Source organism: Nuphar pumila, chromosome 17 (assembly GCF_984573655.1).
Source record: "Nuphar pumila chromosome 17, dmNupPumi1.hap1.1, whole genome shotgun sequence".
NCBI lineage: Eukaryota > Viridiplantae > Streptophyta > Magnoliopsida > Nymphaeales > Nymphaeaceae > Nuphar > Nuphar pumila.
Genome location: NC_143265.1, coordinates 71,956,773 through 71,975,049, shown reverse-complemented (window position 1 = coordinate 71,975,049; position 18,277 = coordinate 71,956,773). Strand labels below are relative to the sequence as shown.

Sequence of the window (18,277 nt, the reverse complement as noted above, 5' to 3'; positions counted from 1 at the left end):
ATGTAACTTAAATACCCAAGTTAGGTCACGATTTCATTACTGAAATCGTGACAGCCGTAACTGCTCTCTCTCTTCTCTTTCTCAACGCAGGTGCAGCGCAGAGGAAAACTTTCATGGTATCAGAGCATTAGATCCATCTAGGGCTCGAAGGGGATTCCAAAGGTGCGACAGATCAAAGGTTTGAGGTTTCGTTCATCTCCCATCTTCTTTTCTTCTTCAAATTTTTTTTCTCTACCTCCATCCCCAATTTTCATCTCTCGTTTTCTCTTTTTTTGTTTTCCCTTCAGTCTTTTCTTCTCCTGTTTAGTGGATTCACGCCTCACGTGAATCCCTAAGCTGTTCACATAAGGGGATCACGCGAAACCTGGTTCACGATATCCCTTATTCTGGTTCACGATATCCCTTCTTCTACTGGGCTGGATATCCAAGTCTGATCGTGCTTTCGGGGCAGACCTGCGACATCAAATCTGGGATTCTAAACCCCTTTGATGTCCAGCCTGCTGTGTGACAACTTCTTTTGAGTCGACTCTCAGAACCCCTTTCTCGTATTATATTCCTTTTGACTGTTACGAGTGGGATCCACATTGAAAATACAGTCTGGATTTTGTTTCTCTTCTTTTTCTTCCGTTCCTCATTGCTTCCACGTTAAAATTACAGTCTGAATTTCTTTTCATTGCTTAAATATCCGACCTTACAAAAAAAAAAACTCAGTCTTAGAATACAGTCTGCATTTCTTTTGACAGCCTCTGGTCGCCAATTTTCGAGTTTCTCAGTCGTCGTAAAAAAAAAAAAGGTCAGCAAATCTTTCTGGCCGTAGACTGAGCACTCTGTGGGTACTCTGGTAACACAAAAAGGAGTTCCTTTTTCTTGTTAAAACTCTTCTTCATGGATCTTCATTCCTCTTCATCCAATCTTTCTTCAAGTTTTCTCACTCAACTCGTTTATGAAAAGTTAACTACCTCAAACTTCTTGATTTGGAAGAGACAAATCATTCCTTTTATAAGGAGTCAAGGTCTCTTAGGTCACCTTGATAGAACCACTCTCGCTCCACTCGAATTTGTTACGAGAGAAGAAAAAGATGACAAAGGAGTAAGTTCAATTGTGTATGTCAAGAATGTAGAGTACCTCAACTGGGAAAGGAAAGATGAGTCGGTGGTTGCATATATCACTTCCACCTTGTCCCAAGAGGTCCTTGTTGCAATTCCCGACAATTGTACTGCTTTGCAACTTTGAGAAAAATTGGTTCAAACATATTCACAAGTTTCGCAGGCACGAATGGTTTTTCTCAAGAGGGAATTTCAAATGCTGAGAAAAGATTCCATGACCATCATGGAATATCTAAACAAGATGAAGACTATCACAGACCAACTTGCAGTTATAGGATGCGCGGTGAGTGACAGTGATATGGTGCAACAGACTCTGAGTGGATTGGGATCCGACTACAATATGATTGTCACTTCACTATTGTGTCTCCCTGCCCTTCCTATCTTTGATGAGTTGCGAGCAAAATTGATTCAGTATGAGATGACTCTGAAAGGGTTCTCTGAGGAATCTCACATTCACACAAATTCCCAAGAAGTTTTTGCCACAGGAGTGACTTATGGTAGAGGACGAGGAGGACAAGGGCGCAGTGGACACGGAGGGCGTGGTCTGCTTCCCACTCCAAATACGTAAGCTCATGCGCAGGGATCAAGAACCATTCCTACTTGCTTCCTTTGTAACAAAAAGGGGCATATCAAGGCGAATTGTGGGCATAATCCAGAGAATAAAGGAAAGGGTCCACAGACAGAAAACAAAAGGAAGTTATCAAATAGTGGAGAGATTAAAGATATGCTAATATCTGCTTTGTCAGAGTTGAAATTGAAGCAGAGTGATGAAGGTACTTGGTTTGTCGACTCAGGGGCAGCGACTCATGTGACAGGTGATGCAGGTAAGATTTCTAATCTCATTCCTTATTTTGGAAAAAGTAAGATTGTCACTGGAGATGGATCCCACCATCCTGTTTCTCATGTTGGAAAAACTGTCATTCCCATGTCATATTCCACTCTTACTCTTTCAGACGTTCTTCATGCTCCTGACATTAAGAAAAATATTGTCTCTGTTTCGAAACTTATTGATGATAATAATGCTTCAGTTGAATTCACTCTCTTCTTTGTGCAGGTCAAGGACCTACGCACGAGGGAAACATTCGCTGAAGGAAAGAGACGAGGCAATATGTATGTCTTTGAAGAAGCTCCTTGTCATGTTGTTCGCCCAGTCCACCTGAATTCAAAGCCCTCATTAGAGTCGTGTTCATCCTCTTCTGCTAATGTTTTTAGTATTTTTGAATGTAATAAGTCATTCTTATGGCATAGTCGGTTAGCACATTGTGGGAGTCATTTTATTGAGAAACTTGTATCTAATAATCTCATTCTAAAAGAAAGTCTCAATAGGGATGAGAAAAGTCACAAATGTTCCAGTTGTCTTTCCTGCAAGAGTCATGTATTGCCTTTTCATTCCATTAATAAGAGAGCTTCAAAACCTTTTGAGATAATCTGTTCTGATGTATGGGGACCCGCTCCAATTGCCTTTGGATTTGGAAGCAAATACTATCTAATATTTGTTGATAACTATTCTCGATACACTTGGATATATTTCATAAAAAATAAGTCGGAAGTCTTCTCTTTGTTTCAAAATTTTCTTTCCCTTGTCAAAAATCAATTTTCTGAGTCCATTCAATTTTTCCAATGTGATGGAGGTGGGGAATTCTCATCCCGTGATTTTATTTCTTTTCTTCAAAATAACGGAATAGGAAGAAGGGTGTCCTGTCCTCACACCCCTCAACAAAATGGAATTGCTGAACGAAAACACAAACATATCGTTGAAAGTGCAATGAGTATGCTTCATGACAGCAATCTTCTCATCAACCTATGGACAAAAGCTTTTCATTCTGCCGTGCATGTGATAAATAGACTGCCTATGGTTGTTCTGGAAAATAAGTCTCCTTATCACTGCCTTTTTGGAACTCATCCTAGTTATTATGATCTGCGTGTTTTTGGATGTGTCTGCTATGTACATATCGATCAGTCCCTGAGAAACAAGTTTCAAGACAAGGCCCAAAAGTGCATATTTGTTGGATATGCAGATGACTACAAAGGATATAGGTGTTATGATCCCACCAACAAACGCATCAGAACCTCAAGAAACGATGTCTTTGATGAACAAAATTTTGATCACAGAGTTGACACAACGAATATGTCAACTGAAATTTATTATCCTTGGCTGAGCTCAGAACTTTTTGCTGGCTCCAATGAAGCATGTTCCTCAGACTGTGTGCAACAAGAAGGAGAGGTGTTTGAGAACACTGGGACGTCGGAGTCACAGAATGCAGAAGAAGTACCAGGCAGATACAAAGGTATTGTCTATTCTAGACAGAGACCGACAACATCAAGCCATTCAGATCATGTCTCAGTCGCCAATCCTGTGCCTTCTCATACTCTTGCAGCCAGAAAATCAAACCGCATACGACATCCTATTGACAGGTGGGTCAGTTATAACTTCTCCTTGGATCTTTAACTGTTTTTAACTGCCATCAACAAGGACGAAGAGCCCATCATGTATTTATCAGGCAGCCACTTCTATGGAATGGGTAGAAGCTATGAATGATGAAATGCAAGCCTTGCATGAATGTGGAACATGGGAAGTTGTTCCCAGACCACCTGATAAAAATGTTGTCGGATGCAAATGGGTCTACAAAATCAAGTACAAGCCAGATGGAACCATTGAACGATATAAGGCAAGGCTTGTAGCAAAAGGATTCACTCAAGAAGCAGGGCAAGACTATGATGAGACTTTTAGTCCGGTTGTAAGAATGGGAACGATTCGAATCATCATCTCCCTGGCTGTTGAACATGGATGGAATTTGAGTCAGCTTGATGTAAAAAATGCATTCTTACATGGGAATTTGAAGGAAGAAGTATACATGGAACAACCCCTTGGATATCAAGAACAAAATTGTAAAACCCATGTATGCAAGCTAAAAAGAGCCATCTACGGCCTGAAGCAAGCATCTCGCTCTTGGTTTGATAGCTTCTCGCTGGAGATTCAGAAACATGGATTTTCACGTTCCATGCTGGACCACTCATTATTTATTTTTAAAAGCCCGTCTGTGACCACTCTATTATTAATTTATGTCGATGATATTATAATCACAGGAAACTCTGCGGACCACATCCAAGAAATAAAAGACTTATTAGGTCAAATGTTCAAAATGAAAGATCTTGGAATTCTACGCTATTTTCTTGGTGTAGAAGTTGATAACCAGGCTCATGGCTTGACACTCACTCAACACAAGTACACCGTAGATGTTCTCAGCAAGGCAAGCATGAAAGACTGCAAACCTCTGGGAACTTCGAGTGTACTTCATCAAAAACTTAGCGCTCATGATGGAGATCTGTGTGATGACCCCACCAGGTATTGTAGCATAATAGGAATGTTACAATACCTCACATTCACTAGACCTGATATTGTTTATTCAATCAATCAAGTGTCTCAATTTATGCTTGCGCCACGTACTGGACATATGGAAGCAGTTAAGAGGATCCTTCGATATCTAAAAGGGACTATTGGAGATGGATTGATATATTTACCACAGTCATATGGCCAAGACGAGCACCAAATTACTGTATATTGTGATGCAGACTGGGCAGGGGATCCTGACGAACGAAGATCTACATCAGGATATTGTGCCTTCATTGGAAGAAATTTAGTCTCTTAGAGCAGTAGAAAACAAAAAGTTATCGCTAGATCAAGCACTGAGGCTGAATATAGATCCATGGCTGCTGCCACTGCCGAAGTCACATGGATCAGGCATCTTCTAACTGAAGTAGGAGAAAAGATCTCCCACACTACCTTGCTCTGTGACAATCAAAGTGCCATCAACATGTCTTTCAATCCAGTACATCACAGTCGTGCCAAGCACAGTGAGATCGACCAACACTTTGTGAGACAGAAGGTTGAAGAAAAAGAGATTGAGCCTGAGTTTGTCAGCACTGAAAGACAGGTTGCAGGCATATTTACCAAAGGGTTAACCAAGGACCGCTTTTGGATGCTTAAAAGCAAGTTGGTCATGGCAAGGTTTTAAAACCCGTGACTCGGAACTCGACTCGTTCTTTATTGACTCGTGACTCGGCGGGTCAACTCGGTGACTCGGACCGGGTTTTGTTAACTTTTGATTTTAAAAGAAAAACAATATATAATTTGTCTAAAACCATGTTTTTGAGTAAACAGTCTCCAAACGTCTGTAAGAATATAAAAACAACTGCAAAGAGCTATAGAGGTTTGCTTGAATAATTGAATTTGATATCTATACAAGCACTTTGACTAATTCATGACTTGAATTAGAGGATTTGGTCACCATGAGTTCAGTCTGCTACTACCTAAGGTTCCTAAAATGGCCAATCATATATGCTAGCTTGTTTTAAAAGTTTTAATTCCCTCTCTAACAAATCCATAAATGTAAAACAGGGATATATGTGCATATTGAAAGTTACAGAATGCCCAATATCAACATAAATAAGCAATTTTCTCATGTATAAAACTATGCAGGAAATATATTAATGGCACAACTATAAAAAGACTACTAATATTTGAATATGTACAATGCTTGTTCACATAACAAATGGATGATGAAACCTAAATGTGACTTCCCATAGGCACAGTTGACCCGCCATATATAGTGAGAATCATTTCTTTAAAATATTTTGCTAGAATAAGTTGATAACACAGGGTGAACAGTAGTTCAAACAACATGGCGATTTTATTCTATGGATTTAAATGCTTTTTTATCTTTAAATGATTTTTATTTTCTTTTTTATACAAAATCTGGGGGTAACCCTTGTTAAAATATATGTACTTATATATTTCGAAACTGTAATTTGAAACTCAAAAAATAAATTTCAAACATCCCAAAACTCGCCCGAGTCAGGCCGAGTCAAGCCTGAGTTTTGGCAAACCGAGTTTGCCTTGCCGGGTTGACTCGCTGGAGGGGCGAGCCGAGCCGAGTCAACGAGTTGACTCGGCGAGTTTTAAAACACTGGTTCATGGTTCAAAACCATAATCAACTTGAGGGGGGGTGAAAAAGGTGCATAGGATCTGACCCGATCCATGTACCCAATCCATGTAACATGTAACTTAACCATGTAACCTTTTTCATTTATCGGGTCTGGATACACCAGACCCGGACCCATACTGTAATGTAACTTAAATACCCAAGTTAGGTCACGATTTCATTACTGAAATCGTGACAGCCGTAACTGCTCTCTCTCTCTCCCTCTCTCTCTCTCTCTCTTCTCTTTCTCAACGCAGGTGCAGCGCAGAGGAAAACTTTCATGTACATCATATATAATCTTAGAACAATGTGCAAAGTTGCAAACCTTTCAGCATTTCATTTCTGCTACGTCATGTGAATTTGGCTCGCTATTTTCATCACTATGCGTCCTTTAGTAGGCCTGGGCTATCTTGTTCAGCTTATCTGACTGCTCCACCTCTACAGCCAAAAATTGAGTATTTTGCTTGGAGCAAAGCCCCAAACCAGTTGATAATATGGGTGTACATTTGGGCTTCATGTGAAGCATACCCTTACAAGTGGTTTTTTTTTTCCAACGGCCACATGGGGTGTCCTTAGAAAGAGGTATTTTGTTTTTCCCCCCTAAAAAAAGAAAGAAGTGATTGGCTAACTTTTTGCCATTGAGCATTGTGTAACAAACCTTTGAAAAAAGTGCATTGCCCTATTTCTAATGTGACGACATTGTAGAAATCTCGAGAAATATGGAAGTCTTTCTTATAATCACATGGTTGGAAACATGTCCATATAGCTAAATTGTGTTATAGTTAGTCCTTTTGTGCATAGTTTGGAGTGTCATGGATAAAGTTTTTCTTTTAAAACTCAATAATAAGTTTTGATATTTGTTTTTTTTGGTGTGAAGTTTGTTTTGGAGGTATGTGACTACAACTGGTACTTTTAATTAATATAGAGACTAGTTTGCAAGCAAAACAGAACAATTTCAGATTTGAATTGTTTAACAGATGCAGTTAAAAACTGTTTTATTTGGTTAAAAATGGGAAAATGAAGAACATAAATGTTCTATACAACTTGATAATTAAATAATCAATAGTAAGGACAAAAATAAAAAATGCAACATGTGTCTCATTGAGCATCTAGTTTTCTGTTTTGACAAGTATCCAACAAAAGGTTGCCGACACAATGAACCTTCATAATTTGTTTCTTCTTTCTTTAACATTGAAGTTGGACTATTATAGTTTAGGCCTGAGATTTCGGGGACACAGTAAACTGGAAGAACAGAAAAGGGAACCTCTAAGGAAAGTGGATTTACTTAAGAGCAAAAGGAAAACAATGAAGATATATCAGAAACTTTTAAAAGATTCTTTTTTCATGGTTATACAAATTATGCATTGAGGCCAGATTGAATATTTGAAGTTTTGATCTTATTCAGTACCGATTAACATGTGATGTGTCCGCCCCTGACAGACATTGCGGATGCCATCAGCATGCAAAAGATTGTCTCGATGCGCACACATCAAGACCCAAGGGCCACTGCAGCTGGAAGCACGGCCTAGGCACACCTGCGCCCAAGCCCACTTAGTCCCAGTGATTTGGTGCAAAAGGAGAGGAGCTTCTCCTATTTTGGAAGATGGCCACATAAGCACCGATGTGGGGCCCACGAGTTTGCCACATCATCAGCCACCTCACTCCTTGAGGGGCCCACCTTGCCACATTACCTTTTCGATGTAGACAAGGAGCTTGTCTTATCAAGTTCCTTTAATGAGTAGTTACTTTGGTGGGCTAATGTGGGTTTATCCTAAACCAAAGTAACCAACAATGTTTAGGACTTAGTTTCTATTTATAATGATAGCTTATTTTGGTAGGCTAGCCTACAAATTAAATTTTGCTAGTTTGAGATTGTAATAATGTATTAGACTGTGGTTTTCTCAGTAGCCTCTTAACCTTAGTTGTCAAAGGCGACGCAACCCCATGGCCTGGGCGATATAGTTTGGGTGGTGGGGCCCTACTTTTCCGCCTATGCTCCACCTAGGTGGGGACCGCCTAGGCGGGATAGCCTTGATCGGTTTTGTTTAAGTTGTTGACATTAGTTTAACAACTATAAAAGAGGGAAAATAGGTCCCTTTTCCCCCTTTTCTTTGTGTGCTCTCCTCTCTCGCTAGGGCACAAAGAAGAACCTACCGGTACGGGTACCTCTCTCTCTCTCTCTCTCTCGGACTCGGGCTCTCTCTTCCTTTCTTGATTCAGTGCAAGGAAGAAAAGTGATTCATTTGATTTTTGCCTTACCCTGCAATCTTCCATGATCCAGGAAATTATTTGAGATGATTTTTCCTAACCTAGGTGGTGATATGTAATTTCTGAAATATTGAATATGTGCTTGTAACATTATGCATGTTTTTGCACATTGTTCTACTTTTGAAGTCAATTGAAATCTCCTATTGAGTTTAGATCATAGTCATATATATCGGCAATATTTTCAAAATATTGTGATATTATCGATATTTGTGACTATGGTTTAAATCTTCTTGCTCTAATGTGTGTCATACTATGTAATTCTTGGCATCTTTTGATTTATCTTCTATTTGTTTAACTTTTAGTGCATTTATTTAGAACTAATAACGTATGTTGTTCTGACTCCTGATATGGTTTTGCAATTCTTTCGTGTTTTTTATCATCTTTGCTTGAGTAAGTTAAAAGAAACAATAATAAATTTATTGATTGACACATCTTCACATTCATCAAGCACTGAGCATTTGTCTTAAAGATTTTGAGTAAGCTTCTTGTTCTAATGTGTTCTCTTAAAATTTTATATTATCACCTTTAAGGTCATACTATGTTATTCTTAGGCTTTTAATTTCTCGCTCGGTTTCGGGCGCAGGCTATGAAATTGATGCTTGTTTATTTGTTTTTTTAAATAGTGTAAAAGGATAACAGTATGCGAGTACATTAGTAGGTGGTTTTATGACGGTGAAATACCTTTTAGTACAACAAAGTTGCCTTCATTTAGAGTATGATTGAAGCTATAGGCTAATTTGGACCAAGGATGAAGCCTCCATCATATCACGAGCTGCAAGAACCACTTTTGAATAAAGAAATGAAAAAAACAAAGTTCTTGGACCAATTCAAAGTGCATTGGTCCAAATATGGATGCAACATAATGTCAGATGGTTGGATTGATACAAAAGGACGTACACTTGTTAATTTTTTGGTTAATTGGGAACAATGTTTTTGAAATCGGTTGATGCATCAAATAAAGTAAAAGATGCAAATTTGCTTTTTGCATTGTTAAATGATATTGTTAAAAAAGTTGGGGAGGAGAATGTGGTTCAAGTTGTTGCCGATAATGCCTCTAATTACGTCAAAGCGAGTAAGTTGTTAATGGATAAGCGAAGACATTTATTTTGGACTCTGTGCTGCACATTATATAGATCTAATGTTGGAAGATATAGGAGAATTGAAAGAGTTAAAGAACATTTTTGGAAAAGCAGGGCAATTGGTAGTATTCATATACAAAGGTACTCAATTGTTGAGTATGATGAGAGCACACACACACAAAGGGACTTACATAGGCCTGCTCTGATGAGATTTGCTACTAGATTTTTGACTCTAGAAAGCATATATAATTGCAAAAAAGGACTAAGGTCCATGTTTATTGAAGATGATTGGGCAAAAGGTAGTTTCTCAAAAACGTTAGTTGGTAAAAGATGTGAAAGCATGATTTTGAGTTCAAAATTTTGGAAGGGAGTGAGTCGTGCTCTGAAAACAATGGCCCCTTTGATTGACGTGCTTCGATTGGTTGATAGCGATGAAAAGCCTGTAATGGGTTATATGATCTACGAGAAAATGGACCGTGTAAAGGAACAAATTAAGGTATAAGTTGTTTTTTTTGTATTCTACTAATTGTAAATTTTGTTTTTAAATTTTAACTTAGCTTTTATAATGATTGTTTTTAATTATTGTACTTAATAGGTAAATTTGCATAATGATGGAGAAAGATATGGTCCTGTTTGGGAGATAATCGATAAAAGATGAAACAATCAATTACACAAATCTTTGCATGCAGCATGCTTATATTTGAATTCAGTCATATATTATGAGTATGAAAATATCGAGTTCAATGAGGAGATAAAGAATGACTTATATGATTGCATCAACCGTCTTGTTCGAAGCGAAGCGGATTGAGATGCACTAGTAGACCAATTCATAAGATATAGAACTGCTAGTGGGCCTTTCGAAATGGACTTAGTAAAGAAGAAGAGACAAGTGCAAACTTCAAGTAAGATGAATAGATTTCATATACCTCGCTTTATATTTATTTTTATAACTTATATATTTTATTTACATCTAATTTGATTTTTTTTTAGTGGATTGATGAATTTCTTTTGCCATTGGTTGTCCCCAGCTCTAGACCTTTGTTGTTCAAGTCTTAGGCCTCACATCCAGTGCATCCAGTTGCGAGTATAACTGGAGTACTTTTGAAGCAGTAAAATATTATTTACTACTAATTAGTAATTACTAAGTAATAGTTATCAGTTTGTACATATTTGAACTTTATATATATATGCATATTCATACAAAGAAAAGAAAATAACTTTTACACAAAAGGTTGAATGATTTGGTTTTTGTGCAATATAATCAAAGATTGAAGCGAAGGTATGAGGAGCAAATGAACAAAGAAGATCTCGACCCCATCATCTTAAGAGAAGTCGTTGATAACGATTCTTGACCAACTCAAGATGAGACAGTCTTCGAAGATGACATGTCATTTACATGGGATTTTGTTGAGAAGGCATCCGAAGCGTCAAGGCATAGGGTGGGGGCAAGAACGCGTGCTACTAAAGACCTAAGAAAGAAAATGTCTGACAAAGAAATTAAGGTGGTGAGCGTGAAAGAAGAAGAGGAAGAAGCTAGCTCTGCAGATGAATTTCAAGAGTAAGAGCAATATATCGTTGAAGATGATGCATATGATGATGATGGACTTTCAAGTTCATCATCTAAGGATTAAATTCAAGTTGTTATTTGTAAACTTATTATAAACTTATTGGGGTTTATTTGACTATTTTAGACTTAAATACACTTAAAGTTAGTTATGTTATGTGTGTAGATTTGTTGAATATATGTATGCCTATATTTTTATTTTTTAACATGGTTATCAGTTACATTGTTTTACATCTTTGTAGTGATTAGATTTATTAATTCGTGTTCTAGGAGGTCGATGGAGGGTGGAAGTCTTGGAGGATGCCTCTCAAATGATCCTGCATTGAAATATTGTACACCAGTTGACTTGGATATGCCTCTCAAAGGAATAGTGAAGTGTAACTTTTGTGAGGATTATATAGATTTAAATGTCATGTTGTGGGGCACATCAACTCTACTATGAAATTATGTACACATACCAGAGTTGGTGAGAGAAAGACACAAGTACATGCAACATTTGTTGGACAAAAATTAGCAGAGGTGGTCCCTTTTTCAGAAGATAATGACCCGCCATCATCATCTCAAGCCACTAAACGATGCAATAAACGAAGGAAATCGTTGAAATGAAGTTTTCTATTGAAGAATGAGATGACTTTTATATATAGACATGTTTTTTAACTCTATGTTTAGTTAAATGTATTGTGTTGTTAATGTTAAATGTTTTGTGTTGAACAATGTATTGAACAAGTTATTTAATATAATTGTCTTATAGTGTTCGATGACATATTTTGATTTGTCTATTGCTTATTGTTGATTGATTTTATGTTGTATACATGTTTGTTATTAATTTTAGTAGTTTGTTTACATATTTGTATGTTTTTTTATTTTTTTTATTTAGGGTACCGCCTAGACCGCGCCTAGGCTTTTTAGGGGGCTCACTGCCTAGGCTACGCTTAGCGCCTTTGACAACTAAGCTCTTAACCAAAAGGAGGTTTCTCGCATCGGGTCGATCAAACGAAGGCGTGTATGCGTAAAAGCTCATCTTGTAACCACGTCAGTTCTTGGCGAACCTCGGTGAGCCTAGTACTAAACGGCTAGATCTCATCTCCATGTTATGTATTTATCTTTAAGCACGCTATATAAATGTCTGTTAGAGAGCGTGTGAGATTACGCTTGTAAGAGATCCAAGCTTTGTGGGTTCCGGATAGTTAGGCATACCCTTGCTCATAAATCAAATCATTTGCGCCCTCGCTACGCAACAAATTGGACCCCCACTTGCTCCAAAGCAATTGTCACAAGTGTGGCAAAATACGTAAGGACTTGGCCATGCATTCACTATGCTACACTTGGCGCATTTGGCACATAGGCACCAAACTTTTCCCCCTTGTGCGCACCTCTTTTAAACAAGGCGAGACACATGGGATACCCATGGCACCGAGGCCTTTAAAGGCCACATGCCCTACATTGCGGCCCCTATTATCTCTGGAGAACCTCCCTTAAACTTTGGTGCATGCACGCACCCTTTGTGCATGCGCCCCCTTGCGCATGCACCCCTTACCACGCTCCCTTAGCGCCGTGCCTGTCACATGGCCGTGCGCACATCCGTGCACGTGCCCCATGCGCGCACAGCAGTGGGCGCGTTACTGCGCTGTGGCAGTCACCGCATGCACACTTGCGCAACTCCGCTCACGCCCCGTGCTCCTTACACCTATGAAGGCTCACTACCCTGCGCACTGCACACTGCGTGCGGCAGGGTGACACCTGCACCTTATGCTTCGTGCTGTTTCGCGCAACATACGTGCATTTTATCCCATTCTTTACGTGTGTGATAATTTGTAACTTAAGTGTCCGCTCATATTTGGAGCCCCATACGAGGTGTGTATTCCTAGTCTTTGGACTAGACGAGACCTCTCCTCACTTAGCCTTTTGACCTTGTCTGAGTTTGTAGTCATTGTGGTTTGCGTGCTTCATGCACCTCACACTGGCACCTCCTCGCACACGTGCTCAAGCACGCTAGGCGCTTAGCGACTTTGGTTTGTCGCTACATTATCGATCCGCTGCATCACCTCTAAACGAAATTTGGGAGCCAGTGGTAACGTCATCTGGTCCACCCGGGCAGACCGCACCACATGGCATTTGATTCTCGGAAATGGACAGTATACCAAATAATGTTTCACTCTCAAATTCAAAAGAACGGGAGCATTAGAGTGTATTGGAAGTTCTTTTGAATAGGATGTCGAAGTAGAGACAAAACATTACACTTTTTCCTTTTTTAGTTCATTTTGCTTTGGATATTATGACATCTATATTTTTCTTGCTGTCTTTTATGAAATTTATGTTTCATATGTAAAATTATTCTGTTTAGTAATGATTGTGCAATATAAGCACGGGATTGATGGTTGAATTTAAAATGGTACTGTACTCCTGCTAACACTTTTGGTTTCTAAGTTCCTTTTTTCATAATAAATTTTTTGTTCAGAATAAATGCAGTTTTACTGTATACGAGAACAGTATTCTCTTTACTGAATTAAAGATGATAGAGTAATAGTTTTAAATGAGTTTTGCTTTTTATGGAAAAGATACATTCTTTACTGAATTTACAGATGGTAAAACAATAGATGAAAATCCCTGATTCTAAATCATAAATATCTCTTACCAATTTTGTTCAGTTATTAATTTTCTATGCTCAATAATATATCTGTGCCTATTCAGTACAAGAGAAATAAAGAGTACTTTGTAGTGATTAGTCATACAGTATGAAGAAGAATCTGCATATTGTTAACTTGATTGCATTTAATAGTTTCTTGATTACTGTTTCTCCAATTGGAAACGTGGAATTGTTTGTCTCTAAGATAAATAAGAATGTCACAGCAGGGAATACCATTTGCATCTGTGACTTTGATATCATGGTTCATATGCTCAATTGGTTAGCATGACTTTTGGCCCAGCTATCATTTCTTCTAGGGATGCTGGCTTTCTTTATGACACCTACACTTGATCTTATCCTTTATATCCTACACTTGGTTTGATGGCTTTTATATCCAAGAAGCTATATTATTTGTGTTTGCTACTTTATGTTATGGTGCATATGCTCGAATTTGTCAGCATGAGTTTTGGCAGTGGCAATCATTTCTTATAACAAGGCGGTTTTTGCCTGTATATGATTGAATCATTGAATGGTCGAATAGCTTCTGCTTCTGGAACTTGTATTCATTACTTCTAAAAGAATGGTGGAGTTTTTGCTGGACTCAGTTGTGGTTATCTATTCAAAGCCATTGCAGATTCTTTATTTAGTAGGAATGATATATTTGAGCTTTACCATTTTGTCTTTCCTGATAGTCAGAACATGCATTAGCAGAATGCTGTGAATAACATTGATTGTCTGTGCAGACTCAGTAAGGCAATTCTTTGATTCTTGTAGGCTGCACGTACTGTGACCCAATTTACAGAAGACTTTGATTTCATGGCAATGAATGAAAAGTTCAAAAAGGATGAGGTATGGGGTCATCTTGGTAAAACTCAAGCACAAAGGGACAAGGCCGTAGATCTAGAGGAAGATAATTCTGATGATGATCTTGAGGATAAAGAAGATGCCCAACGTTCAAGGATTGAGATCAAGGTGGCTATCATTAATATACTTGCTACATTTGCCAGTGCACTGTTGTTGATTTCTTGCTCCTGACTTTATGTACCATTCTTTCTGCAGCCTGTTTATGTTAAGGATGACTTTTTTGATTCACTTTCTTGCAATGCACTGGATCAAGGACCTCAAAATGGCAGAACTAAATTCTCTGAGCAAATGAAGATAGACACTGAAGTATCTCTCTTAGTTTGGTTTTCATTATGTTCTTGTATATGATTTTTTTTCCCCAATACTCTGTTGGAGATTGTTATTTATCTCCTTCCAACGTTCCGATTTGCAGACTTTTGGTGATTTCTCTAGGCACAGAGGAGGCCATGGTGGCCGTGGAGCTGGTCGTCGTGGGAACTTCAGGGCTTCATACTATGGAGGAAGAGGATATGGCCATGGAGGGAGAGGTCGTGGGCGGCACATGCTGTCCGACCGTGGTCAATAGATGTCATTGTGATGATGGGAGATAGGCATTGTGTTTTTGCTGCTGATGTCTTCAGTTCCCGCAATCTATTATTTTGACTGTCTGGCTTCCCTGCTACTCAGAAAAAAATAAATAAGCGCATCCAAGGTTGAAGAATTTCCATAGTGTCTGGAAATAAGCTTATCGGATCTAGTTTCTACAGTTATTTGAACAGTTAGGTTGGCTATAAGTTTTATTGTGTTCCTTGCGTCAATCTCTTCTGGTTCCAGTGTCGGAACATTTGCAGATATTAAGATTATTGAAGATGTTCTCGAGTTAAACAGATAACTGTCAGATTATGAAAATGGAGTTTCTTGTTTTTTTGACGCATAGATGCATGTACATAAAATCAAAATGGTCTGCAGCTCAAGGGTTAGCTATTTGCAGGCATAATTTAGAACCCTTATGTTGTATTTTCTCTTCTATAATCCATTTTCTTTGTTGTTTTCATTGGGCTGAATTCGCATTATATTTGGAGCCACTTGGTGGATGACTTCAACTAGCCTCACTTAGGAGATGAGTTTTTCTTGAAGGAGCTTGTGGTTTTGAGTTGATGTTATGTATCATGAACTGGCCGATTTAAGGTTTTCTAACTTCAAATTGGAACTTTGTGACGTTTGAAGATGGTCTTTTTTTTTTTGGACAGAGAAAGCCGATTTGAGGTTTTTCTAACTTCAAATTGGAACATCGTGATGTCTGAAGATAGTCTTATTTTGTAGGGTCATACAAGGTTGGTGGCGATAGCATGACATGTTTTAGTGCTTGTTTTGTAGATCTTTAAAGTTGCTTGCGTTTAAGAGCTAGGTTCGATTATGATGGATGCTCCTGCATCTCCTTTTATTATTCGCATCAGCAACAAGATGGTTGCTTTTTGTGTATTTGGAGTTAAGACATCCGAGCGGTTTTATAATGGTAAAATTTTGCCAATAAATGAATATCGGATTAAAAAGGACAGAAAGGCAACACAAAAAGGTGGTGTTGGAAAGCTAGCAAATAATATGGAGTAATGCTATGGAGCTCCTGGGTTTTGTACCTGCAACCTCCCACTACATGGAGACGTGCACTGACAGCTCCTACCAACCATGCGGAGCCCCTGTTGGCTGGGTGAGTCAGCTTTTGGAGAGCAGGAATGAACGGAAATTTTATGAACATGGTATCTTCCAACTTGTGGCTCTTCATGCATGGATCCAAGGGGACTTTTGGAGTCATGGGCACTGAAGAAATGGCCACGTGAAAAAAACAGATTGCTAGGTTTGCTTCTTCCTCTAGACCCGTTTGGGAACATGGGATTCAAGACGACCAGTTGGTTAAGATTGTGCAACTCTTCCCTTGATCCTTGTCTTTCCATCCTAGTCAATGAGGATGACCTATTGTCACCTCATGCTATATCATTTGCAGTTCCTTAAAGCCACTCAGCAAAAACGTTATGTAGATGCTGCAATCATAAGTTGCAAATGCCTGTACTTCCTCCTAAATTCCAGAGGATTCGCAATATTTTTGCTAGGTGAAACACATTTCTAGTTCACCTAAAAACTTTTTTCTTAATCACTTTCATAGAAATCTACATGCCTGAAGCTTCTTTTCGATATGGATCCGCAGATCCTAAATGGAAACTTTTCCATGAAGAAAATAGCCTCTCTCTCTTAAAAGGAAAGATGTGGCAGAGTTCTGATCGACTCAGGGAATATAACCGTTAGTTCAGAGCTCATCCCTATAACCTTGACTGTGAGTAGGGAATCATCAGATACCACCTCGGGCCTAACAGGCCCAACCCATATATTGAGCACGGACCCCATCCCAACTCAGTTATAATTGGGCTCGGGTCGGGCCAGCCCTTTAAACCTGATCCAGTTAATGGGTCATGCTTGTCTGGCCCTGTGCATTTTGCACATGGGCCCAGCTGATTATCTAATTGGGCCGGGCCCAAGCCCGACCCTATTCAGGCCAGGTACCTGAAGCCCGATGGGCAGCCCCGGGGCATTTTGTACAATCTTTCACATCAGAAGCATCACTCGTTCCAAAATTTGAACTTGCAACCAGAAACAAACTTGTGTATACAAGCATTATCCCTTGCAACTAGCATGAGAAGAAAAAAAATATCTACAACAAATTCCAAGCTTGGCCGTCATCATAAAGAATCAGTGATTGAACTCTAAAAATTGTTGTGGATGATTTGCCTCAACATCTCTACGAAGCAGCTTCATAACTTCTATCCTCAAGCTTCATGCAATCAGCCCATAGATCCATCAGGCAATTGTGTAAATCTACTTGATCAAGCTGACCTGATGATACCTGACGGCTACATTTCCCGCAAGGCAAGCATGAAACAACCTGAACTTAATCCATGCCAGAGAAGACGCGATACACCACTCCCTATCTGTCTGCACCGAACATCCCACCGAGGTCTTTTGACCCCATCTGCTTCATCAAGTTTTGAAGGCCACCCATTCCCCCAATTTGCTTCAGCATTTGTGGAGGAAGAACTTTGCTCATCTGCTGCGCATTCATGTTTCTGGACAAGGAACTCATTTCACCTTTCTTGGGAATCTTCAGGCCCTTCATCTTACTCCATATCTTGGCAAGACGCTTGTATTCCTCTAGCATATCCACCACTTCCCTGATATTGCAACCGGAACCTCGTGCTATACGCAAGATCCTAGACTCATTCATAAGCTTTGGATTTGTGCTATCCAACTCTGCAGTGAAGTTATTAATCAGTCAGGCAAAACTGGAACATCAATTAAGGGGGGACAAAATATCAGTAGTTCAAGCATGAAGCTGATGCTGCAGAATCATCTCAACATCCAAAATTAAATTAAATAAATATACCATCACTAGCTGACATTACCAACATTAAACTTTCATAACACAGAATCCTGCTTTAGTTGCATAACTAAAAAAGCATATAACAAAACTTTCATAAACTTGAATGTCTGACGTCTTGATATGAAATGGTTAAAGGACAAATGGTGGTTATGAGTTATGACAAACAACAACGGCACTACAATCTTTTTCCTTCATCCAAGAATTTATCCAAATTTCAACTGGATATATATTCTCTAACTAGCAGACAGCTAATTAACAGCAGTACATCACAGCATCAAGAGTATAGAACTTTAAAAGTTCATTTAGTTCTCATACAGAAAGGTTTCCTTCATCCAAGTACTTATCCAAATTTCAACTCGATATATATTCTCTAACTAGC

General features: G+C 38.9%; 2 protein-coding genes across 2 annotated transcripts in view; one reads left to right on the top strand and one right to left on the bottom strand.

Annotated features, from left to right (window-relative positions):
- LOC149812183 (protein decapping 5-like) overlaps positions 1–15,404 on the top strand; it is a 33,272-nt gene extending 17,868 nt beyond the window's left edge. Inside the window, exons 6-8 of the mRNA XM_089993950.1 lie at positions 14,400–14,597; positions 14,685–14,795; positions 14,902–15,404. Coding sequence (XP_089850076.1) covers positions 14,400–14,597; positions 14,685–14,795; positions 14,902–15,054 — 462 coding nt within the window. The 3' untranslated portion in view covers positions 15,055–15,404. The remainder of the gene's footprint in view (positions 1–14,399; positions 14,598–14,684; positions 14,796–14,901) is intronic.
- Positions 15,405–17,089: 1,685 nt separating this feature from the next.
- The window catches only part of LOC149812181 (signal recognition particle subunit SRP54 2-like), an 89,908-nt gene continuing 88,720 nt past the window's right edge, over positions 17,090–18,277 (bottom strand). Inside the window, exon 10 of the mRNA XM_089993948.1 lies at positions 17,090–17,768. Within this exon, the coding sequence (XP_089850074.1) occupies positions 17,446–17,768 (323 nt within the window). The 3' untranslated portion in view covers positions 17,090–17,445. The remainder of the gene's footprint in view (positions 17,769–18,277) is intronic.